Below are 25,761 nucleotides of genomic sequence, written 5' to 3' on the forward strand. Positions count from 1 at the left end.
TTATGTCGACTTATTGCATTTTTGTGCAGTTGCGTTGGTATTTTGCTATGAGATTTTTACTAAGGGGTTTTAGGTGGTTGTTATTTTATGAAAAATGTTTTGAATATTTTTTTATTCTAAATTCCGTTAAGATACGCCTATGTATTTGGCTAGATGTGTCACTGCATATTAGCACAATTAATAGAAACATTTCACTACTTTAAAAAAATCTCGTATCTCAAATCAATACGTCAAAAAAATTGAACCTTGACCTAAGGTCATAAAGTTCACTCAAAAAATTATCCATTTTGAGATACGAGTTTTATTAAGTAGTGACAATTTTTTACCATCTCTAAAGCAAAATAAAATATGTAAAATGTATGTTATGTGTGTGTGTGTGTCTAGTCAAGTAATCAAAAGAAAATAAAAGCCACTTGGCATTCATTGGTAAAAATTAAATGAAAAACATACTTATTTGCGGTCTCATTCAAGAAGTGTTTGTATTGTGTTATGTATTTTGTTCCTTCTGTAGGAAGCCCGTGTTGCTCTAAGTTTTGTATTAATAAAACCATTTTTTAGACAAGGAATGTTATAAAGAATTGTATTTATTAACATTTCAATTTACAAATGAAACTCACGTGGCTCCTGTTTTATTTGGGATTTTATAATAAAATCTTAGATTTTTCTTTTTTCCCTAAAAGTACAATTTGATAATCTGATTTAAGTCAGTCGAAAACCTAAGTATGTCTATTACTTCGCCCATATCACAAAGCACTTAACCTTATCTCAAAGCACTAAATGCTACAATAAAACTACAGCGAGTCAAACTTCATATCACCAATACTACAATGAAATTTAAACCTTATTACTAACACGTTAAAAATGATATTAACAATTTGAGTATTACAGAGCTTTCACCAAGTTATCTTGTACATGTGACGTGGCATTATTTGAAACTAATAAAGTTGAAATTGCAATAGCTAGGTTTTTATAAATTTGTAGCTTTTAACATCTGGAATTTGACGTGATGCTCGACAAATACTGCAAAGTGCTTTCTCACTATTTGCACGAACTGTTTACGGGATATTGGTCTCTATGGTTTCAGAGATAGGGGTTAGAATTGTTTTGGTGTTGTTTTAATCTGTATTTAACTTGTTGGATGTGGCATTACAAGAGTATTAAGTTTTTTTTTAGTTAGGGGTGTTCTAAGTTTGGAGCTTTCTTTAGTTTCTTTGTATTTTGTACTATAACGTGCTATTGCTTTTCTCAAAATGAAAGAGCTTGTAGTTCCCACGCGAACCCAGTACGGATCGGGAACTTCACACACCATTGAGTTGCTTTGCAGATTTCTGCAAGTTTCCTCACCATTTTTTCCTTCGCTATAAAGCTCGTTATGCATTTGAAATGTAATTTCGAAAAATTTAAAATATTTCCCGGATTTGAACCCACGATCCTCTGCTTGCATAACCATAGGTCAAGTCAGTAAGGTCTACCAAGGATTTAGAATGATCGATATTCTCATTTATAAGTAAATATCAATAAATAAAGTTTCATACTTATTCAATCCTGAAATATCTCATCACATCTCGCTCTAATTACGTCCCACTGCAGGAAACAGGTCTCCTCTCAATATGGGAGCGCTTGGGCTGCAGTATACACGCGGGCAAACTAGGTCACCGTGATTTACGGCAGCGGAATTTTATAAACACAACCAGCCTGTTTCCCGCGACTCCGTTTGCGTAGAACATGTTTATCGCTATTCCGCGGGAACTTTGAAATTTTCCGAGATAAAAACTATCCTTTGTCCTTCTCCAGGATTCAAACTGTCTGTATACCAAATTTCATCTGAATGTGTTTAGCGGTTTAGACGTGATGAGGTAACAAACATACTTACAAACTTCCGCATTTATTTCGCATTAGTGGGATGATAGTGTCAATAAAGGTCATCACATCACCATCACCATCATCAGTCAGTATAATTCAATTGTGCCCATATTTTGCCACCCCTAAAATCATCCCGGTGTCTGTCCATGCGTTTGACAGTTAACCCTCAACTGCCGCCCGGGTAAGCGGGTTAAGGGATTTGGGCTAAAACATTTCGCTGAGGGTCGGGATCCCCCAAATAGCTGCAGTTAGAAAATACTTATGTTTCGTTCTAAGTGCTATTAATGAACTGCATTTATAAATAGTTAAAAGAAAATAAGGGCTACTTGAGTTTCATCGGTAAAATGATCAAGAATATACATAATAATAATAATAATATCATGGAACACTTGACACTAATTGACCTAGTCCCAAAAAGATAAGCAAAACTTGTACTATGGGTACTAGGCATCGGATAAACATACTTATATAGATAAATACATACTAAATACATATTAAACATCCAAGACCCGAAAACAAACATTCCTATCATTCATACATATATCTTCCCCGGCCGGAAATCGAACCCAGGACCTCAAGCTTCGTACTCAGGTTCTCTAACCACACTTGACCATCCGGTCGTCATATGTTTGCGTTTCTATCTGAATACATAAAAACAAAGTATTTGAGTTGTGTGAAACATCTACATACCTGCGAGGCAATAAGTTGCTGTGTGCGAAGTTCCCACGCTGGTCCAGTACAGATACATTATTTATTTATTTTATTTATTTTTATTTGACTGGATGGCAAACGAGCAAATGGGTCTTCTGATGGTAAGAGATCACCACCGCCCATAAACATCTGCAACACCAGGGGTATTGCAGACGCGTTGCCAACCTAGAGGCCTAAGATGGGATACCTCACGTGCCAGTAATTTCACCGGCTGTCTTACTCTCCACGCCGAAACACAACAGTGCAAGCACTGCTGCTTCACGCAGGATTAGCGAGCAAGATGGTGTAGCAATCCGGGCGGACCTTGCACAAGGTCCTACCACCTGCATGGTCCAAGCCCTCTAATTCTGAGAAGGCCTGTGTCCGACAGTGGGACGTGTATAGATTGGGATGATGATGCCAATACGATTAATCCGAGACAGAGATAAAAAAACCTTATCCATTTTTGAAGCCTCATATACACGGAGCATGACGGGGGAGGCCTATGTCCAACAGTGGCTGTCCTACGGCTGATATGATAATAATGATGATGGTGATGATGATACATGCACAAAAAGGCAGCCGAATCATGCACAGTGATGAGCAAACACAAATAAACTCGCGTACAAAGAATCTTAATCAAGAGCAAACTTTCCCTAGACGCGTTTCAATCTGTCAAAAGGGCAGCTCGGGACTGTGAGGGCTACAATGCCTCTTCAACAATAGCTTACAAGTTCCATCGAAATACAGGGCCAGAGTGAATCGGAAGCAAGCGTTGAGGGTTCCATAAAGGTATAATTGTCGTATTTGCGAAAAAACCGTGTTTAGGTTTTTGTACCTCAATCCCTGGATGATCACTTTTTTGACAGTTTTCAGCACCCTTTACCCCAGAAACGCGTGAAGACATAAAGTTATAAATAATTATAAATCAATATTAGGCATTCTTACAATATATAAAATGAAGTTTCTTAGTTCACGAACGAAAGTGTGTTCCTTACCTGATATCTATGGGAACAACATTTCATGCAATATACCCGGATAATTAAGTTCTTAAATCGACCTTAGCTGGACATATTCCGGGTTAATTCAACCGAACGAACGAACGACGAAACGACGAAAAATTAGCCTGAAACAAGTCAAGGTAAACTTGATCTAAGACGCGTGTTATTCAGGTTTATTTAATTAAATATGAGTTAACGGTAGTTTTATGTTTAAAATAGACAGATTATTTAAAAATGGCTGAGAATCAAGACTACATGACACAAGTGTCAACTGAACTGACGAACTGACAGACACCGGATTTAACTGGCACCCTCAAGCTACGGAACTCTAAAAATAGCCTCAACTTTTAGTGAAATTCAAAATTCAAGCACTATATTTCTGCTAGGTGACTGTAAAAAAGGAAACGAAACTGTAGCTCCATTACTCTTAAGTCTAAATCAGAATGGGTTGATTCTACTGCATCGTTTACCATCTTATGCATAGCGGCTACATCATAAAATAAACAGACTATTTCTTTTACAATTAGAGTCTATATTTAAACGGCAAATAATTTTCCAACTGTATTAACATCGTGGTATCCGTATAGTGAAAATCAAAAAGCATTGTTGTGATATGAGACCTTCGTATTAATAAAACCAAATTTATTTTTACTGATCACTGCGGCACAAAGGAACTCTATTGCTTTAACTTAAGGGTTATTTCAATTTAACATGCAATTTTAGAAATGTTTTTGATAAAAAGATGAAGCAAATTTACATCTGCAGATGGATCGTGCAGGCATAGTTGTTATAGTCTGTGTAGTAAGGGTTAAGTTAGAGGGTTTTTATGAGGTTATTGCCAGAATAATTTGTAATAATTCAGAGCATAGATCAGAGACATCTGTGAGAATGTCAATGCAATATGACTCGAGAATGGTGACCATGTTGCTTTTTTAACAAATATAAATTATATTTTTAGAGAAATCAAAAAAGCCGTGGAGGCCTAGTGGTTTGACCTATGCTATGGCTTCTCAAGCAGAGACTCGTGGGTTCGAATTCGTCCACATTAATTTCGAAAATATCTAAGTTTTTCAACTAACGAACTTTTTTTTTAGAGCTAGAGCTTTTCTTTCGAACTATTATTCAAACGTTTCCTTTCACACAAATCTTCTCTTAACAAATTATAAACATGAAAATAGTTTTCTTCCTTCTCACAAATATTCCACAATTAATTTTTATTCATGAGATATGTATCAGACTTTAATACATAATAAATATAAATTTGTCTCGCCATTTTTTAAGTATACCCTACACATTCCCAAGCTGTGCAATTGCAATCCAAACTTTACCCGGGCCTTTTGGACCGCGTGGGTATTCGAAGGGTTGATTTACATGCATTCGAAATAGAGCTTTACCAGAGTGGCGTTAAAGTTTATATCTGTTTGGTAGAAATTAACGGATATTAATGCTGACATGACATCTTTCGATTTTATATGTATACTAGCTGTTGCACGCGACTTCGTCTTTTTTTTACCCGACTGCCCGAAGGAGGGTTATTTTTTTTGAGTGTATGTATGTATGTATGTATGTGGGTATGTATGTCCATTTCTTTGGTCCTCGCTGCAGCCTAAACGGCTAGACGGATTTTTACATATGAGGTATCATTGGATTCGTCATAACTGTCAGAGTGACATAGGCTATATAATATTTCAATATGGCGTCTGAGAAAAAATACTGCGAAGAAATGAAAAAAATATATTTTGTATTGTAACCCCCGACGCAAAAAGAGGGGTGCTATAAGTTTGACCGCTGTGTGTCTGTGTGTCTGTCTGTGCCACCGTAGCTCTTACACGGGTGGATCGATTTGAATGCGTTTTCCAATTTGAAACCAGGTTTCCTAGCGATGGTTCTTAGACATGTTTAATCAAAAACGGTTCATCCGTTTTTGAGATATTGAACTATGATGCGCCAAAGTCGGGGGTGTTCCAACTTCTTATTGGTTAGGTTATAATTTTTTGCAGCTCATAATATCCATTCCCAAAACGACCGCCACAGACTCACGGCATCCATCCCTCTCTAACGCCTCTGTCTGTCGCAGCGATCCTGCCGTACCGCGAGGATGCGCAGCCGCAGACGCGCGAGTTCCTGGCGCGCGTCGTCGACGTGCTGCTGGATTATGTGCAACAGGTCAACGACCGCAACGAAAAGGTATAGTAATAGCACAGTATAACGAGTTTCCCTACAGTAATCCGAGACGTCTAGACAGAGCAATCGTGCGGGGCGTGAGGGGTGAGACGCGGGTGGGAGGAGCCCCAGCTGCATACTTCGCCGTTCTTAGTAGCTTGGGACAGGTCTTCTAGGGCTATCGCGTTTTTTTAACATTTAAATTTATTATGGTGCATACGACATGTACTCTGAGTGCGTGCAAATCTTCATCTCGCATAAATAAGGAACTAAGATTTCATCTATTTATATAATTATATTTATTTATTTTTTACTAGCTTAAGCCCGCGACTTCGTCTGCGCGGATCTAGTTTATCGCGCGGTGGCGCCCTCTACCGGAATAAAAGGTATCCTATGTTGATCCTTGGGGTTCAAAATATCTATATACCAAATTTCATCAAAATCGGTTCAGTGTTTTCGACGTGAAAGCGTAACAGACAGACAGACAGACAGACAGAGTTACTTTCGCATTTATAATATTAGTAGGGAAGGGACTAGTAGGGATAGTAGGGATATAATTAAATTCAATAACAGGAACTTTAAGTCCGTTAAGTCTAGAAACCGAAAGTATTTGTCGGTTACTAATCTTGAAAGTATATTTTGTAGAAAAAAAAGTTTTTTATTTAAAAAATTGTATACCTTCTTACTTCTTAACCCTAGTAAATATGCCACCTCTAATTCCTTTTGTTTTATATAATTTTGCTATACCAATATGTAACGATTCGTAAAAGACATCTACCTTCCAAATTATTTATGACAACGTGACAACCCTTCGTTACTTGCGTAAATACCTATACATCGGTATCGCTCAACTTCAAAGGCGTCGGCCTACTGTAGAGAAAACTTGTTATACTGTGGTAATAGTATCACTACAGTGCTTTCATTCTAGCATGATGCGGGTGACAATTGGTGCACGTTTCGTTTTACTCAAAAAAAGTTGCTGCGGTCTAAATATATGGAAGTATATTTCAGTTGTAGCCTGAATATGACGGGCGTAAAATATTTGATCATAAAGAATATGTTTTACGAAATAAAAAGCTATCTGATTTTTATAATCAATTAATTAAATACAAAGCACAAGTAAGCGAAGAAACGTAATATGCTGTAACGTAACGTTTAGTGATGGGAACTAATGGATCTTGAGTTAATCGGTGCTTATTAATTGGTAAGTAACGAATATTCTTGCAAACTCCTTTAAGCCTTTAGTGACAAATAATATACCAAGCTAGAATTTCACTTAATATTCTCATCAAAACTAGCGTAAGAATCGGATTAACGATGACATTAAATTATGATTAAGATTTTAAAAGTCGACTCGACTTTCGACACTTTGACTCTCTAGTCTTGTGATATTGACAGCTGTCACCCACAACGTGCTACAATAAAAGTACTGTAGTAATAGAGTAATAGTAACAGCATGCTTTACGCCGCGTCTTGCCTTCTCACTCTGCTAACAATGGGGGGGGGGGGGTTACTAATGTTTCGGCGAAAAACGTTTGGCTACCTGATTCATTTCCCAACTTTTTAATATATCTGAAACTACACGATGGCCCTGAAATAAATCCTGAAATATTTAGGTACAATTTTAGACTTTGCGAAATGAAAAGTTTCCAAAAACCAGTACCCGCCCATATAGATGTAGCATTTCTTACATACGTTGGTCGTATGGCATTTTAAAATCAAACAATGTTAAGGTCGCCTTCAAGACTACAGGTCACAGAACCGTACACCATGGTACCAGTTGTTAGACCAACTCTAAAGATGAGCTCTGAAGATGAGCTCTGGTTGAGTTCGAAACGCGTCAGTGTAGTGTGGTGGTGGTGATAGATGGGTTTGTGTGATTTGTGTGTGTTCTTACAGTGTGGAGGTGGAGGAACTGCATGAACACGCATATTTTGCATAAGCTTAGCTATCTTAAGGTCGCGGGTGAGCAAGGAAATTCTTTTAGTTCATTGATATGGACCTCCGCAAAGTAACGCCTGATTCAATAAATTATGGGATCTCTTTAGTAATGAACAGGTAACTGGCCCACAGATTGCCAGTGCGAAAGCTCTAAGGCTGTATATAAACTTCTAAATCTTAACGACCGGATGGCTAAGTGGTTAGAGGACCTGGCTACGAAGCTTGAGGTTCCGAGTTCGATCCGGCCGGGGCAGATATTTGCATGAATGATACGAATGTTTGTTCTCGGGTCTTGGATGCTTATTATGTAATTAACTATGTGTTTATCTATATACGTATGTTTATCCGTTGCTTAGTAATCCATAGTACAAGCCTTGCTTAGTTTGGGACTAGGTCAATTTTATTGGTGTCAAACGTCATCATTAGGATCATCATCTCAGCCTATATACGTCCCACTGCTGGGCACAGGCCTCCTCTCAGAACAAGAGGGCTTGGGCCATAGTTCCCACGCGGGCCCAGTGCGGATTGGGAACTTCACACGCACCATTGAATTGCTTCGCAGGTTTGTGCAGGTTTCCTCACGATGTTTTCCTTCACCGCAAAGCTCGTGGTAAATTTCATCATTAGGATAATTGTTTTTATTTATTTGTTTATGAAATCTTTGATTGTACTGTATCTGTCCCAGATCCTGGAGTTCAAGATGCCAGAGGAAATGCAGAAACTGCTGGATTTACAGCTGCACGACGAACCGCTGCCTCTGAAAACGTTGCTAGAAGACTGCAAGATCACGCTCAAGCACCAGGTCAAGACTGGTGAGTACAGGCCTATATTTGGAGTGTATTGAGTCGAGAATGTCGAGATGCCATAGATCAAACAACTAGGCTGCCACGGCAAAGAAAAAATACGTTATCTATCACAGTCGCGGAATGTAAAGGGAAACCACCTTATAAGGTCTGATTTTTCTTGCTTAGTATAAAATCGACCAGTCCTAATGTCATTCAAAAAGGTAACATCTGCTTAAATAAAATTTATTTGAAAACTGGTCAACCTTTTCATTTCACCACTGTACAGTCAACGTCATAAATAAGTGATCACTTTTGTACCGTCACTTTAACGTCAAGTTTGAAAAGCCATACGAAATCATGTAACGGCGAAAACGGGGAAAGCGACAAGGTACGAAAGTGATCACTTATTTGGTTTTCGATTTGTAGCATTCGAACATGGCGGATGTAGACAATATCTAATTTTGCTATTTCTGTTTCTTTGGCTAGTTGAAGTATAATTTTGATAGTGTTTTATGCGGCGATTAACCTTAACAGTGAACAGTGATCACAAAATTCTATATTGCTCTCGTGTCTGGAATTTTACTATCAAGTTGCAAAAACTACAACCACCGTACACCGTACCTCTCAAAGAGAGTTTACTTTGACACTGGCGAAATTGTCCTATTAATTAGGACAGAAAAGCCATATTTTAAAAGAGAAGAAGAAGATCACTTATTTATGACATTGACTGTACGAGTACAAATTCATAAACAATTTAGGTATCATCCCCAGGTCGCTACATGATTTTTTTCTAGGGATAATGAGTACGAGTATCCCAATTCTTTTTCGATGTGTGTATGTTCAAAATGCTTGTCTGTCTCAAACATGCGTTCTAAGACCAATCCATCACATTTCAAACAAGCGATAAGTGCGCTTCGTCGAGCGCATTGCTGTGCAGCGCCATGGAAAATTGCGCCCTTACGCACAGACAGACAGGGTTGCCATACGTCAGGGTTTTTGACCCTTTGCCAGAATTGCGGCCGGCTCGGCAAGTGTCAGCTGGGCTACTCCGAAACTCGAAACTCGAAGTTCGTGTCGTACGGTCCCTCTGACACTTACACTGTTTGATACGAGAGCGAGAGGGACCGCATGACACGAACTTCGAGTTACGAGTTTCGTAGTAGCCTTGCTGAGTTTTTAGAAATGATCTCGTTAAGATAACAATGGATGAAATAAAAAGAAGTTAAAAAAATTACCTAAATCGGACTACCTACTCTGTAAAAAGTTATGCGTGGTGGTATGTAAGCGTCGACTTGAGAATCTCCTCCGTTTTTTTTCGTCGGTTAATAAAATAAAATGAGAGTACAAAATACTAAAAATTACGAATATTGGATCAGCATAAAATGCGGACTCCTTGGGTGCAGCCCTGCAGCGCTGGTCTTCCGGCAAGACCCAGCGCACTTATGTATGTTTTCATAGGTTTACTAATTTTTCGGCGAAAAACGTTTGGCAACCTGTTTCATTTCGCAACTTTTCATTTCCCAACTGTTTAATATTTCTGAAACTGTATAAATATATCAGGATTTTTATAAAAGTAACCTAACCTAACCTAAAGGGCTCTACACGATGGCCCTGAAATAAATCCTGAAATGTTTACAGTTTTAGAGTTTGCGAAATGAAACAGGTTGCCAAACGTTACGTTGCGAAAAGGCAGTACTCGGTTTTCATAATAACACCATTTATTACAAAGTTTATAGAGTTTTAATGAACGAAATGATTAATGGTATGTGTGTATACGTATGTGGGTATGAACAAAACCAATTATTATTATTATTATTCTTACGAAACAATTAAAAATGAATCTTGGTCAATTTTTTCCTTAGAACTCTAGTTACATTCTCTCACAGTTACAATAAATGTCAGAACTTTTAACAGGACATTTCATTTTTCCATGTGGTAACCCTATTCACAGAAAACTACACGTTACACCCGACACGCCAACTTTGCACCCTGAAATAATCAGTATACGTTTGAATATTGAGTACCCTGTGTTATATACGCCCTGTCAAGGAAGCTGCAAGGTTTGTTGCACCCGGTGTATCAATGGTGCACTCTAAAGTGTTAGGAATAAGGGTGATGTTGAGCATCGGAGGGAAATTGCAGTAGCATGCGGGCTGGCCTGTCAATTTTGATCTGGAGGGCTTCTATTTTGAAATATTATGAAGAACTGACAATGATAGAAATATTCTAAAAAAGTTAATAAAAAGAAAGAGAGATTAACATTTTGTTCGTGACGTTTTGCTGGTTAAATACTTCCCCGAAATCGTTATTTAGTAGCAAAATTTCCATTTGCGTTTTTTCCCAAATGCTTTTTTACCCAATATTTTCACAATCGCGTTTTTCTCAAATTGAATCGACACAGAAACCTAGGTAGGTTTAGGTTAGGTTAAGTTTGCATCGGCCCGAAGGGCCTAAACTACCCACACAAAAGTAGGAGCTCCGCTAGCGGAGCTCCGTTGACACTGTATCTGTGTCGATTAAAATTGGGAAAAAACGCGATTGTGAAAATAAGCTTCAGTAAAAAAGCATATTGGAAAAAAAACATTTGGAAATAACGCGAATGGAAATTTTGCTACTAGGAAATAACGATTTCAGGGGCATGATCTTTGTCCATTTTTGATCAAAGTGTATTCTTGAAGACCTTTTACAAGGGTATTTTCCTACACTACCCTACATCGGAATGGAAACAGTCCCGCCCACGACGCTTCATTCCGCGCCATTTGTGCGTATAATTGAATTGTTTGAGGGGAGATACAATGACAGCAATTAGGTGTATTTAACTGCACTTCTAGGTTTAATCTAACGGACAAAAGACGATAATAACACACAACTACACAAGTATGATTTTATCCTCTATTTGTTAATGTTAATAACTACTTTACAATTTTCATCATATTGGCAGGCATTGTGAAGTTTTAATTTATATAAAAAATAGTAAAACACCATATCATAGACATAGGCCTCCCCCATAAACATCCAAGCAACTGCTTCGGTTGGAAACAGCCGGCATCCACCGAAAACAAGCGTTAACCAGGTCGTCCGTCCATCTTGTTGGTGGACGTCCTACGCTGCGCTTGACCCGCAGGCTCCATTCGAGAACCTTTCGGTCCCAAGGGCCATCTGTTCTCCGTAGTGCTACATGGCACCCATTGCTACTATAACGGCTAATTAGCTTGGCTATGTCGGTGACCCTTGTTCTTCTACGTATCTCCTCATTTTCTGATTTGATCCCGTAGATAAACTTCAAGCATAGCTCTCTGCATAGCTCGCTGAGCAACTCTGAGCCTATTTATAAGGGCTATAGTGAAAGTTTAGATCTATAAGATGAGCGTGAATAGGAACGTTGGGAGAGGAAGGAGGAACACAGGGAAGCTTAAAGTTCCATCTTACAGACTGGCTAAAACCAAAAAGTCGTTTCTGGTAAATTGCATACGTTTTTGTAATAAAATTCCAAAAAATATTATAAATGAAACAGATACAAAATTCAGATCTATTGTCAAGAAGACATTAATATCAAAGGCGTATTATAAAGTTAATGATTATATCATGGACAGGGATATTTGGAAATAATTCCGCTCCGCATTAGCGATCCCTTCAAATAGCGAACCTACTGTGTTAAAAATAAAGTTGTGTTAAATACTTGTGATGAATATCATTTAATAATATTGTAAATCTGTTCAAAAAAAATACCTCGTTGAGTTTTTTGCCGGATTCTTTTCAACAGAGGTTTTTCCGAACCGGTGGTAGATTTTTTTGACATTCATAAGTGCTTGTTATAGCCTTAATTGAATAAAGATATTTTGATTTTGATTTTGACTTTGAAGGCCTAGACGAACGTACCACGATCAAATCGGGGACGTTCTGAAGAAAGGTCGGGTCAGGAGTACTCTAAACCGACGTGCATGCATGAAAAGATTGGTGAATGTAGAGGAAGCGAGAGTTGTATGCCAGGATCGTAGCAAGTGGAAGGATGTAGTCTCTGCTCTGCCTACCTCGTTGGGAAAGAGGCGTGATTTTATGTATGTATGTATAGTGAAAGTTAAGTTTAAATCCCTTAAAACCTTATTTAGTAGCGTCGTTATCAAAATTAAAGCCCTCTTTAACTATATAACGATAAATAACGGTGAGCCGGGGATCCCATTGATTTACAAGAGGCGGCCAAATTGGGGGATCACGCGCGATGGGGGATCAGTCGGAGGCTGCTTTATGACAGGATGGGCGACGGTGCGACTCCTAGTACAGTCAACTACAAAGATAGGTATGCTGCCTTTTCGCAAAAATATTATTCTCAAATGTTCAACTCTCAAGTTTTTCGAAAACAAAGCAAAATCTCAGTGTAGTTCTTATGGTTTTATAGCACACAGGAGGTTAGGTTAGGTTTGATTTATGAAAGTTCCATCCAGTTTTTATAGGGCTGTAAATTTCGTGACATGCATCTTTTTATTTTTATTTATTTTTACCCATTTTTCTCATCGAATAAATGTTTTTTTCTCTTTCTTTCTTTGAATTATTGGAAGATCACCATTTCAAAATCAATTTCAATCTGTCTATCTGTCCATATCCTGTTTTATCTCAGTGTTACAATGGTGTAAGTATGCTCCTGCTGCCGCACAATCGACGATCTATCAATTATACTAAGCCAGAGACGAGATCGCGGACCTGTAGGGCCGTGCGTGACCGTGAGGGATCTAAAAAATAGGTATTTTATACAATCCATATACTTAATATTTGTTTGTCCGTCTTTCACGCCGCAACGGAGCGACGGATCGTCGTGATTTTTGGCATAGAGATAGTTTATGGGCCCGAGAGTGACATAGGCTACTTTTTATCCCGGAAAAATGCACAGTTCCCGAGAGAACAGCACGCGATAACCGAATACCACGCGGGCGGAACCGCGGGCAAAAGCTAGTACAATATAATAACAAAAGAACCTACGATCAAGGTCGAAGTTTTTTTGCTAAAATTGTGAAACACGCATCTTCCAGAGAACACCGTGTTATCTGTACTACTGCTTACTAAGTATGTGTTGGTGTTTAATAAAGAGTTATTGTATTGTATCGTATTATAAAAACCAAAAAGCTCACTCCTTATTGTTTTTCATTCCTGATAGTTATAGATACTTTTCTTCAACACTGAATCAATCGTGAATTAGGTATATATCAAACCAAAATCAAAATCGGCTCTTAAATAGAGTTCTGAACTTTTAACACAAAAAATTACAACCGAATTCAGAACTTCCTTTTTTAAAGTCGTTAAATATCCCTCTACCTTATCCTCCAGGGTCTATTCTAGTCTTGACTCATTGCAATTCGAATAAAAAAATGTCCTTCATTATCAAGGCAGAGACATAATCAAACAACGTATGTCTCATATCAGAGAGAGATAAACGACAAAGGCCCTCTCCCTCGGGAGCTTTGGGAGCCGCCGCAATTCTTTATCATTTAGCCAAGAGAATATTAAAAACATGTCAGATCTTGGCAACAATGAGTTTGGGGTGTGGTACAATCAAAGAGGTTATATTAAATTAAATTAAATAAAACTAGTATCTTAACACGAATAATAACAAGATGGAGCGAAGACCTGGTTAAGATCGCGGGATCCCGGTTCATGCGGAAAGCAAAGTCTTTACTTTATGTAATGTTTGTCAATTATGTTTGTTTACTTATTTTGTACACTAAAAATACTGTAGGATTATTAAGAAATGAGACGCTGATTAGAACATATAAAAAAACAAATAAATCTCTATTAGTATTCAGTATTCAGTATTTATTTATTGCAACACCTTTTACAAAAAAATATAAAAAATGATGCCCTGTTGGGGCGTGGCAATTTTAAAATTAATTACATTAATTAACTTATACATAACATATTGTGCTATTTTAACCTCATGTAATTTTTAGGAGAGGTTTAAGGAATACTTATAAAATAACTTTATGTAAGGTATCTAAATAAACTTATACATATATAGAAATAACATAAACTTAGAAAATATGTGTTTTAATCTCTGTTCATGGCGTATTAATCTCTACTTTTCCTACATAAGTTGTGTACAAGGTAAATTTGAACTCTACGCGTCATGACACCCTTCGAATTCGAGCCAGCCGCGCGGCCTCAAGAACTATCTGTAAATATTGTCCTACCCTCGAGAGTGGCGGTCGTCAGGGGCCGCTATCTGCGTGTCGGTGACACTATCTGCCAGATAAAAAACGTTGTAATAACCGGTCTCTGGCATAAGGGGGCTGGGGAGTTATAAAATATACGAGTACGTCATCTTACATATAACTATTAATAAGGCAAAAAAGTTGGAAACCCCGACTTTAATTCAAACAAGACTGTCTCAAAAACTTATGAACCAATTTTCATGTAATAGTACTAATAATCAAATCATTTATTGCCACAGACATGACAGTACTACACCATTAAACGATGAAACGACGATTTAGACGACCAGATGGCCTAGTGGTTAGAGAACCTGACTACGAAGCTTGAGGTCCCGGGTTCGATTCCCGTGTCGGGGCAGATATTTGTATGAAAAATACGAATGTTTGTTCTCGGGTCTTGGGTGTTTACTATGTATTTAAGTATGTATCTATCTATATAATTATATTTATCCGTTGCTTAGTACCCATAACACAAGCTTTGCTAAGCTTACTTTGGGACTAGGTCAATTGGTGTGAGTTGTCCCGTGATATTTATTTATTATTTATTTATTAAAAATATAATTACACATAGTGGCAATGGGCTCAGGCTCAGCATAAGCTGCGAGCAAAAGAAAAAAAACTTGCAGCGCTGATTTCCAGCCTGCGCCCGACCCACAGCGTTCAAATTTAACTCTAGCTAGAGCCGGCAGGGCTACTACAAAACTCGAAACTCGAAGTTCGTGTCGTGCGGTCCCTCTGACACTTATACTATTTAATACTTACTGCATTGTTGCTAGTATAATTTCGTTACTATCAAAAATTCTTATACCAGCAGTATTTTTTTTACCTATAACTTACAATCTTTTTTGTACCTAACTTAGTTAAGAATCATCGCAAAGAAACTCTCTTTCACTTAAAAAAAACATCGAAATCTGTATATCCGTTTGAGACCTACAATGACAGACAGACATTGGCGTACACCCCTCTTTTTGCGTCGGGGGGTAAGCCGCTACACCAGGAACTAAAGGCACGTGTACAAAACCCGATAATAAAGTTGCAACCGATCGCACTCCGGGCCACAATGGCGGCTGATTGACGCCGCACGTGGCAACGAAATCATAACCTCAAAACATCATTACCACGCCCTCGTAATTAGTTTAAACACACAATGTCTTTTTAGCGGGGTCGGTTGAGCTGGAGTGTTGGTTTAATTTTAGTTCATTAGGTTCGCGGATTTATCGAATCAAGCGTTACTTTGCGGAGGTATGGATCAATGAACCACGAACATAAACATCCCACTGTTATTATATATATTGTAGCGACCCCTAGCGCCATCTAGTGAGCAAATAATAGAAACTATGACCAATTTCTACATGGCGCCATCGAAGTTTCTCAATTTCATAACACTTGCCTAGAGAGAGCTAGCTCTCTATTAGAGCCCCCCCCCCCCCAACAATATGTAAGTCTGTTTATATGTTTATTAACTTTCACGTCTACCGCGCTGAAGCGACTGAACGAAATTCGGTAGTCTCGGGGAAGGACATAGGATAGTTTTTATCCCGGAAAGCTTTCCGGAAAGTTCCATATTTCCCGCGGGATAGCGATATAGACGAGCAGCCCTGTCCTCGGCTCGACGCATCCAGTTTCTACCAGCAGCTTTTCGCAGATCGCCACTCTACCTGGCCGGAGTACCTACATCCTCTAGTGACATGACAGTATGAAATGTCAAATGTAAACATAATGTGACCAGCACAATACGAATAGTGCTGCTCTCTGAATTCGGTTTTCGACATATAATTGCAAATAATCGATCGAGTCTTAACATTTTATACGTATATAACATATGTACATACGTAGGTAGGTACCATGAGCCAAATATGTGGTCTACTACCCTAAAGTTGATAATCGTTTGCATGTCACAAAACAATAATGCGAATAAACGTGTCTGTCAACTTGAAAGTTCGACTTAACCGACATACCTATTCATTAGATAGGAACTTGTCTAAAAATTTATAGACCTCTTATTTGGCTGATAATGAGCTGATAGTACTTACCAAGGACCATATATACTAGTATAATAGTCCTTGGTACTTACCGAAACTTTTCGGTGATTACCGGTAACGGCACATCACTATTTATGAGATGTAAAAAACAGGTAACACATGAAACGTCATTTTAGTATCTTGGTTTAATAAACAGAGTATACCTTTGCCAAGCGGTCTCCCCTCAAGAACTCGTTTACTCCAGCGGCTGTCGGTTCTTACAACTGTCTAAGATCAATCATATCTATTGTAACCACAGCCCCAATCAATCAAAAACTCAACATTCACTCCCCCAACTAATTTAAATTCGTAAACCGAGTTTGATTTAATTCTGTTTACTCGCATGTGCGGCGAGATAAACCGCCTCTGGGGATAAGTCCGCCCCTGGGACGCTTTACTACATCATTTGACACTTTTTTACTGAGTTCCAACGGAGGGGAGTGACACTTTGAGTAATTAAGCGCGGATTTAAGTGACGCTTTTCTTGATAAAATACCGGCCAAGAGCGTGTCGGGCCTGCGTATTAGGGGGGTTTTAATTCTAAGTGTACCATTTCTTTTTCCAGAGTTAGGTAAATCATGGGTTCTTGTTCAGAATGACAAGTACTATTGATTTTGACGAAAAAAAAATGCCCACGATTTCCCGTACAATTTTTATCTGTCCATTTAGTGACGACCCATATTTTATGTTTAAAAAAACTTTATCTTGGCCAGCTGACCCATATATACTGTTAGTAGATACATAAAATAAAATTACACTGACTTGACTATATTAAATAGTATAGTATAAGTACACTGTTGAGAAGAATCTGGCAAGACACTCAACGAGGTACCTATCATAAGTATCATAGATATCTTTTTAAACAGATTCACAATGTTGTTTAGTAATTTATGTATACATCAAGGGTATTTGCCTCCGTTGGCAAAAAAAACCGCGTTTTTTTCCTACAATAGAAAATAATTACAATCCAAACTACACTTCTATACATCCAAAAGCTAATAAAACCATTTTCCCTCCTCAAAATAATCCCCTAGCAGATGGCCCCTCTTTAATACCGGTCAGGTGTTGCCAGCCGTGTTTAATCTGTATAGGGCAACTCTGAGGGGCCCGCATGCACAGGAATTTGGGGTTGCCCTGATTAAAAAATGCCTGTTGATATTTTCAATTTAAATAGTTAGGAGGGCATTAAAAAGTTTACTAGAGAAATTGCTTTCGGGTAAAATGTTGGAATAAGAATTTTTCGGTAGATAGGCAATTTTCAGTGAAACTATTGATTATACAATCTTTATAATCTGTCAATTTTCTACATATTTAAGACACCCTATCGTGGGCACACTTGATTATATATGTCCCTGTTGTTGCAATTATCATCTAAAAGTAATCAAAAAAGAATAATAGTCACATCACAAAGCCTTAGGCAGCCCGGTGTTTATATTAGTAGGCTGGAAGTGTCTACAGGATTGTCAGATTCTATTGAATTGGAGTTTAGATTGATTTAGGTTAACAAAAATGTAAAGATGACGAATTCTGAGAAATTAGCATTATGCCAAATGACCATTATGTATTTTTAGTACATTATTCTTTTTAAACTTTATGTATTTTAATAATACTTAAGTGCTGATCGACAAAATATATCAATCGCAGCTGGCATGCAGTTTGTGACCACAACCTAACCAGCAGGTTAAGAATCCGACAAAGAAGTAATAGCCAATGGCGCTCTCTCAGCGCAAGAAACTACTTCTTCCTTGATGGCGAAATAAATACAACCGGCACCAAGTTCAATTTACACCCAAAAGAAAAACAAAGCCGAAAGCTAATTTGCAAAATACTGACAAAATGTTTATGCTTTTAGAATTTGAGGATGACCCGCTCTATTTTTACATTATCTGTGCTTTTTTTTTTAGTATTACGAGTCTACGAAATACTGATCCACAAATCTTCAACTAAAATCTCAGTTTAATCCGTCATTAGCCATTACTGGCTTGGCAGCCATCTTGTCCGCCATATTGGTCGTTTTGGCGGGAGCGCCATTACAGCAAAACGACTACGCGGCGAGCGATTTTCTAATACACGTACATTGCTGGTTTTACCAGTTGACTTCTATATGGTAACATCTCGACCGCACAATGGACAGAGAATTTGCTTCTTTAGTCGCTTGTGATCGGGCTACGAGTATTAAAGGGCTTTTTATCATGCAGCGTCTGCACCAGATGGGTATTTTATGGTGTAAATCAATTTTTATGGCCGGTTTTATGATAAGGATCGCAAGGATTATCTTTTAACGCCTCTCATGCGACGTCAAGTGAAATGAAGTAGGTATAAGTAATATTTTAAGATGAAAATGATAAAAAAATGTTCTAGGTTTATATGATGCTTTGTATTCCGATATATGAAATGGCAATGGGCAGGCCATATAGCACGGAGAACAGATGGCCGTTGGGGCTGAAAAGTTCACGAATGGAGATGTCCAGTCCACCGAGGTGAACGGATAGTCTTGTTAAAGCCATATGCACAGATCCGGCCACAGCACCGGCCAAAATGCCATTAAAAATAAATTCATAAGTCATAAGTCATTTATTGCAGAAAATAGTGTACAATAAGATAGTGGATTGGATAATTATGACACAACTATTTAACTACACAGTAGCATGCAAATTATACAAACAAACAACAACAACAAACTTATCTTATTTCAGTAGTAAATAAACTACACATTTACAGAACAGACTGAAAATTACATACAAATGAAATTATCCGTAAATCTAATCCAAACGCTATTTGAAACGCATATTCATGTATAATTGGCCAATTACAGCAATTGAACCATATTTGTCACTGAATTCTCCGATTTTCTTTTTATTCTAGTCTGCTATGGTCCGATTCATACACTCGACGGTTCCAATTGTAGCCGGCAATTTCGCGGTTGACCTCTCTCTCCCACCGGAAGCAATAGCGCGCGCCATTGATTTCGCACGGATGTCGTGTTCTATCGAACCAACTGAATCGTTTCACGCTGGAACCTTTTCACAGAAAAGTCATAATGATATCGCATTTCTCAGCAAGAGAATTTATTTGAAAGTTACTGTGTGAAAGTTCTACGTTGGGTCAGGAATGAAGTGGTTCGATTGCAGCTCTAATAGTTTTGTTTGATGGAATTAAGGTAGCTGAATGGTAATATCCGGAAAATCTTGTTTTTTGAATACGTTTTTGAAGGGACGGAGGATTGTGAGGGTATATCGTACGCGTGGTATAAATTTCATAGAAAAACAATAGTTGTTAGGTGTCATGACACAATTCTGGGTTCTAAATCATCAACAGGCACACAACTAAACCTTATTTCCCTTCCAGGTCACCCCCACTTCTTCAACCAGCTGTCCTGCGGCCTGGACATCATCTCCCTCGCCGGCGAGTGGCTGACAGCAGCAGCCAACACCAACATGTTTACCTACGAGATCGCCCCGGTCTTCATCCTGATGGAGAATGTGGTTCTGGAGAAGATGCGGTCCATGATCGGGTGGAGTACAGGAGACTCTATCTTGGCACCTGGTAAGATTATTATTACAAATTCAAATACATTTATTGCCAGAACATAGTCGATACAAAAGGTCTTAAGGTCTCTACACGTTACAAAGTATCGTAACATGACCGTAATAACAAAGTGTCAGGTAAATTAGTTATACTTTATTCCTAAGGTTAGTAATATGTAATATTAATCTGTGGTAACTTTACTGGTTGGTGTATTAGCTAAGTTTTCATTTGTAATCAGCCATATTGTACCGTTTGTGCCCAAATAAACATAAAACATTAAAAATATTTCTGATTTCTGATTTTTTTAAACTTCAAAAAATATTTGTAAAATACCTTGATTTTAAAAGTGGTAAGGTATAAGATTACGCAAAATCTTTAAATCGGCATAAATTACAAACCCCTTGAATGTCGGAGAGACTGTATTGACTCTGTCGTATTGTACAAAATTATGAACAATCTTCTCGATGCCCGCCAATCTTCTCGATGCCCGCCAATCTTCTCGAGACAACCCCAATGTCGTGACAGCATCTATTTCTACTCTTATCCCAATTAGTAAAACATGCTATGCAAAGAATATGTTTGTGAAGCGCGTCTGTGTACTTTATAATAAAAATAATAAATTGGTTGATATAGATATATTTAACTGTACATCAAACTCAATAAAAAGTGTATTTAGAAAGTAGTTATATTATGTAACGGCAACTGTTAGTAACTAAATTCAACAGCAGTATTATGTGTATAACTCTAACAGGTTATAATGCTCCGAAATTTGTTGTCAATTATATACCTTAGATATTTTTTGGAAACTATAGGTCTACATATTACTAAGTTAACCTGTAATGAATATCTGTATACGACTGTTTGTTTCATAATAAAAAAAAAAAAAAAAAATAATATTTGAAAAAATGACTTTCTGCCAAGTTTCTTGCGGCGCATTCTTCTTGGCAATGATGGTCTTTCCGAAAGCGCTGGTAGTTTAAAAAATGACGTGTAAAAGTGCCCATTGCGGCCTATTTACTGAATAAATCATTTGAATTTTGAATTAGAATCGAAAAGTAACTATGAGACTATGCCCACTAGCACGTTTGATAACCAACTAACCAACGGTCGCCGTCGCGTGTCATGTATGCGTTTGACATTCCGTTATTGACACGTTCCTATTACGACCATGGCATGATACGGTGGGTACCTGTATGGAGCCCTTTGCAGCCTATTTGCCAACTTAGCTTATCTTTGTTTCCTCTCCCAGGCGGCTCCGTGTCCAACCTGTACGCGTTTCTGGCGGCGCGGCACCAGATGTTCCCCCAGTATAAGGAGAAGGGACTCACCAGCATCCCCGGACACCTCGTCATGTTCACCTCAGACCAGGTTTTTTTACGTGACCGTGATTCGGTCATTCTCATTTTATTGTGCACCCGTCTAATTACCGTTTCACTTTTTTCATCCAAAAGCAACACGGCACTGAGACTGAGTGCACATCTAGAAAAAGGATGGCTGCCATTTACATTTATCTGTGCACTCATGTCTCATTACTGTCATTACTTACCGTGTCACTAGTATGGAAAGCGGAACTAAAAGGCCGGATTGACCCCTACCTCACCTGATGTTAAGTGCAGATGAGGCCAAAGGTGTCACTGGTTCAGAAACAGCATTCACTCTAGCCTCGAAGAGCCCTAGATTGTATTTATCCGTAAATACAGACGATGGCAGCGAATTTCATTCCTTAACCAGAGTCCATCATCATCCCAGCCTATATACGTCCCACTGCTGGGCACAGACCTATTAGAATGAAAGGGCTCGGGCCGTATTTCCAACGCGGGCCCAGTGCGGATTGGGTACTTCGTTTCAACACCATGGAATTGTTTCGCAGGTTTGTGTAGTTTCCCTCGCGATGTTTTCCTTCACGTGAAAGCGTTAAGCTCGTGGTAAAGTTCAAATATAACATCGAACATGATTTCCAGGGACGCTCGATTTTAATGAAAATTTACACTTTAAAGTTGAATATTTCGCAAACAAATAGCTGAATCGAAAACTTGTCTTAGCAAACCCTTAATGGTTTTAAAATACCAATCCAACGATACCCTACACTAAAGAGTTGGATGAGAAAAAAAAACGTCTTATGTCTGTCTGTCTGTCTGTCTTTACGTCTATGGGAGGTACCCTAAAAAAAAAGTATTTGAATTTTAATTGTACTACTTTGTCGGCATAGTTTACATATATATCCGTGCAAAATTACAGCTTTCTAGCATTGATAGTCCCTGAGCAAAGCCGCGGACGGACGGACCGACAGACAGACAGACATGGCGAGACTATAAGGGTTCCGTTTTTGCCATTTTGGCTCCGGAACCCTAAAAATGTTGTCTGATAGAACACTTCTTAATATGAAAGTTAATGTTAATGATGACTTTTATTTTCTTTAAAAACCGTTAATAAACATTAATTCGTTTTTAGAGAATATAAAAGTCTATCACGAATAATTATTGGAGTAGACACATTAACTTTTATATTAAGAAGTGTTCTATCAAACAACATTTTAATTGTCATTCCATTTTTATGAAATAATCGAGAAAAACTAACAAAAATGCAACGTTGCCAGCTCAGCAGGTATAAACGCTCTTCGTTTTCCCTTAGTGCCACTACTCGGTGAAGTCGTGTGCGTCGGTGTGCGGGCTGGGTACTGACTACTGCATCGCGGTGCCGAGCGACGAGCGCGGGCGCATCATACCGCAAGAGTTGGAGAGACTCGTGCGCTACCACAAGGACCGCGGAGACGTGAGTCTCATCTTGATCATGAACCTAAACTTGACTCTGACCTGAGGCCTTATTGCCTAACACTTGGAATCACAATCATTTTCACCACTTCTTTCTGCCACACGGCATAAGACGAGGGTGGAAAGAGGTGGTGAATGAAAAAAGAAAAAAATTATGCGTGACAACAAAAAAAAAGAATTAAAATTTAAAATTTGTAATGATTGGGGACCATTTTGTAATTACGAACGGCGCTGTTCTTCCTATGGGACCATCTATTTATCATACATTAAAAAATAAATTCACTTTAGTGAAGTGAAGACCGACTCAATTCCGATAAAAAAAAACACAAAAATAGCACTAATCAATATAAAAATATGCGATGAAAGTGTCGAAGGCGAAAATGTCGAGCTAAACCCGATTTAAGACGTGAGAAATCCGGGTATATTTCACTAAATCCGAGTCTTATCGGTATCAGGTGTTACTTTGCGACCATATGACAATGAATAGGGATGTTGACTCCACCAATCAATTGACGTACTTTTTATGAGCTGTCAAAATAAAACTCTCCCATAGAGTTTGAATGGAAATATCAACTTATGACGTCACTTGTTCGCACACTCAATCAACTAACTATTTATTTGTTTTAAAGCAACAAAAAATCTAATTTTGCAGTTAATCGAAAAATAATCTGGTTTTCAGGGCTAAAATAAGGCGTTTTTTTACTGGAGTCGTGTCTTCAAATTATTTTTAATGGTGTCAACATCCCTCCAACTATCACCACCATACTAAGTACGCTGACGGTTTCAAACTCAACCAGCGTTCTGATGAATAACTGTTCTAATGAAGACGCTGATAAACGCTAATCCTACAACATTGTAAATATGAAAATTTGTGTATCAAAGTGTGTTTGTTACTAAGTGATTTGGATGAAGTTTGCTACGTAGCATCAGCCAAATGGGTTAGTCTCACTTCGTCTAAAAAGCAACTGGTCTATGTAGCATGTGGTCTAAAAAGCAGCTGGTCTAAGTAGCTAGTGGTCTGTAAGGCATCTGGTCTAAGTAGCAAGTGGTCTATAAGGCAACTGGTCTAAGTAGCAAGTGATCTAAAACGCAACTGGAAGCTGGTCTAAAACGCTTTTCGCCTAAAACGCTTCTCGTCTAAAATGCAACTGGTCTAAAACGTTTTTAGTCTAAATCTCATCTCGTCAAAAATGCAAGTGGTCTAAACACAAATTAGTCTCACTACTCACTACCATACGAACGAAATCTTTATGAGTATAAGTAGTCTATTGATTTTTAAACAAGTTCCTATCAAATGAATATTTTCAAGTTGACAGACACGTCTATTGGCATTATTGTTTTATGACATGCAAACAATTATCAACTTTAGGGCGGTAGACTTGGCGGATGGTACCTACTTAGATAGCTCAACGTCTGGAATTCAGACCTGATTTTACAGGGATTTGGCGTGTTGCCTGTGCCCAAAGTCTGGTGGCGGACAACACATGTTCGTCCACAGGCCTTAATGTTTTTTAATCCTGCCCTCTCGTCCAGGTGCCTTTCTTCGTGAACGCGACTTCCGGCACGACGGTGCTGGGCGCGTTCGACCCGCTCGTCGACATCGCAGACATCTGCCAGAAGTATAACATGTGGATGCACGTCGATGTGAGTCAACTCACATAACTTGTATCTTTACGATTCTTTTAGCTTTAAGCCGAGTTTAGACTTGCGAGAAAAATCGTGCAAGTTGCATTACATTGCGGCGCTCGTTTGACCACTACAAACGGTTGGCTTCACGGCCTCGCAATGTAATGCAACTTGCACGATTATTCTTTCAAGTCTAAACTAGGCTATAGGCTACGGTTCCACCGAAGAATGTGTTTTTCCCGACGCAAAAAGAGGGGTGTTATAAGTTTGACCGCTATGTGTGTCTGTCTGTGGCACCGTAGCTCTTAAACGGGTGTACCGATTTGAATGCGGTTTTTTTGTTTGAAAGCAGGTTTTTTAGCAATGGTTCTAAGACATGTTTCATCATAATCGGTTCGGCCGATTTGAGATATTGATCTTTGAAGTGACAAACCCGCTGGTTTTCCAACTTTTTGTTGGTTAGGTTATTCATGAACCAATAGAAACGCTTCGTTTACCTACCGTCGCTTAGCACAGCTTTAGTGGAAACAGGTAAGTGGAGCGAGGTTTTTGCATATACAAAACGAGAGAAGGATGTGTGCGAGGAATGACTGTTAGTATTTTGTTTCGCAGCGTAGAACGTCCACCAACGAGATGGATAGATGACCTGGTTTAAGAGCGTTTATACATACAATAGCTGGCAACCCTGGCCACGCTCAAACGTCAAAATCGACACAGCTGTTTTAAATTAATTAATTAATTATAATATTAGTGTAATAATTAATAAAAACATTAAAAACCGTTTAAAAAAAACCTGCTGAGCTGGCAACGTTGCATTTTTGTTTGTTAGTTTTTCTCTATTATTCCATAAAAATTGTATAAAAATTTAAGATGTGGTCTGATAGAACTCTTTCTTGTTTTTATGGAATAATCGAGAAAATCTAACAAAAAATGCAACGTTGCCAGCTCAGCAGGTATAAACGCTCTTAAGACACGGGCTCACTGTGGATACAGAACAGACCACTTCCTACCAGAGCAACTGAAAGTCTAAGGGGTGAGGCCTATATCCAACAGTGGACGTCCTACAACTAATTCGGCAATATGATGATGATTTATAAATGAAGTCGCAAATACTTAACTACACAGGTATAACATTAACTACTTGAGAAGAGAATGTAATCGCAATATCTGTT

At 38.4% G+C, this 25,761-nt stretch overlaps 1 protein-coding gene across 1 annotated transcript in view; it reads left to right on the forward strand.

Moving 5' to 3' along the window:
• LOC141443222 (glutamate decarboxylase-like) overlaps nucleotides 1–25,234 on the forward strand; it is a 40,051-nt gene extending 14,817 nt beyond the window's left edge. The window contains exons 4-10 of the mRNA XM_074108432.1: nucleotides 5,632–5,741; nucleotides 8,344–8,470; nucleotides 20,013–20,210; nucleotides 21,442–21,560; nucleotides 22,824–22,964; nucleotides 24,497–24,607; nucleotides 25,202–25,234. Of these exons, the coding sequence (XP_073964533.1) occupies nucleotides 5,632–5,741; nucleotides 8,344–8,470; nucleotides 20,013–20,210; nucleotides 21,442–21,560; nucleotides 22,824–22,964; nucleotides 24,497–24,607; nucleotides 25,202–25,234 (839 nt within the window). The remainder of the gene's footprint in view (nucleotides 1–5,631; nucleotides 5,742–8,343; nucleotides 8,471–20,012; nucleotides 20,211–21,441; nucleotides 21,561–22,823; nucleotides 22,965–24,496; nucleotides 24,608–25,201) is intronic.
• Nucleotides 25,235–25,761: the final 527 nt, after the last annotated feature.

This window comes from Choristoneura fumiferana, chromosome 27 (assembly GCF_025370935.1).
Source record: "Choristoneura fumiferana chromosome 27, NRCan_CFum_1, whole genome shotgun sequence".
Taxonomy (NCBI): domain Eukaryota; kingdom Metazoa; phylum Arthropoda; class Insecta; order Lepidoptera; family Tortricidae; genus Choristoneura; species Choristoneura fumiferana.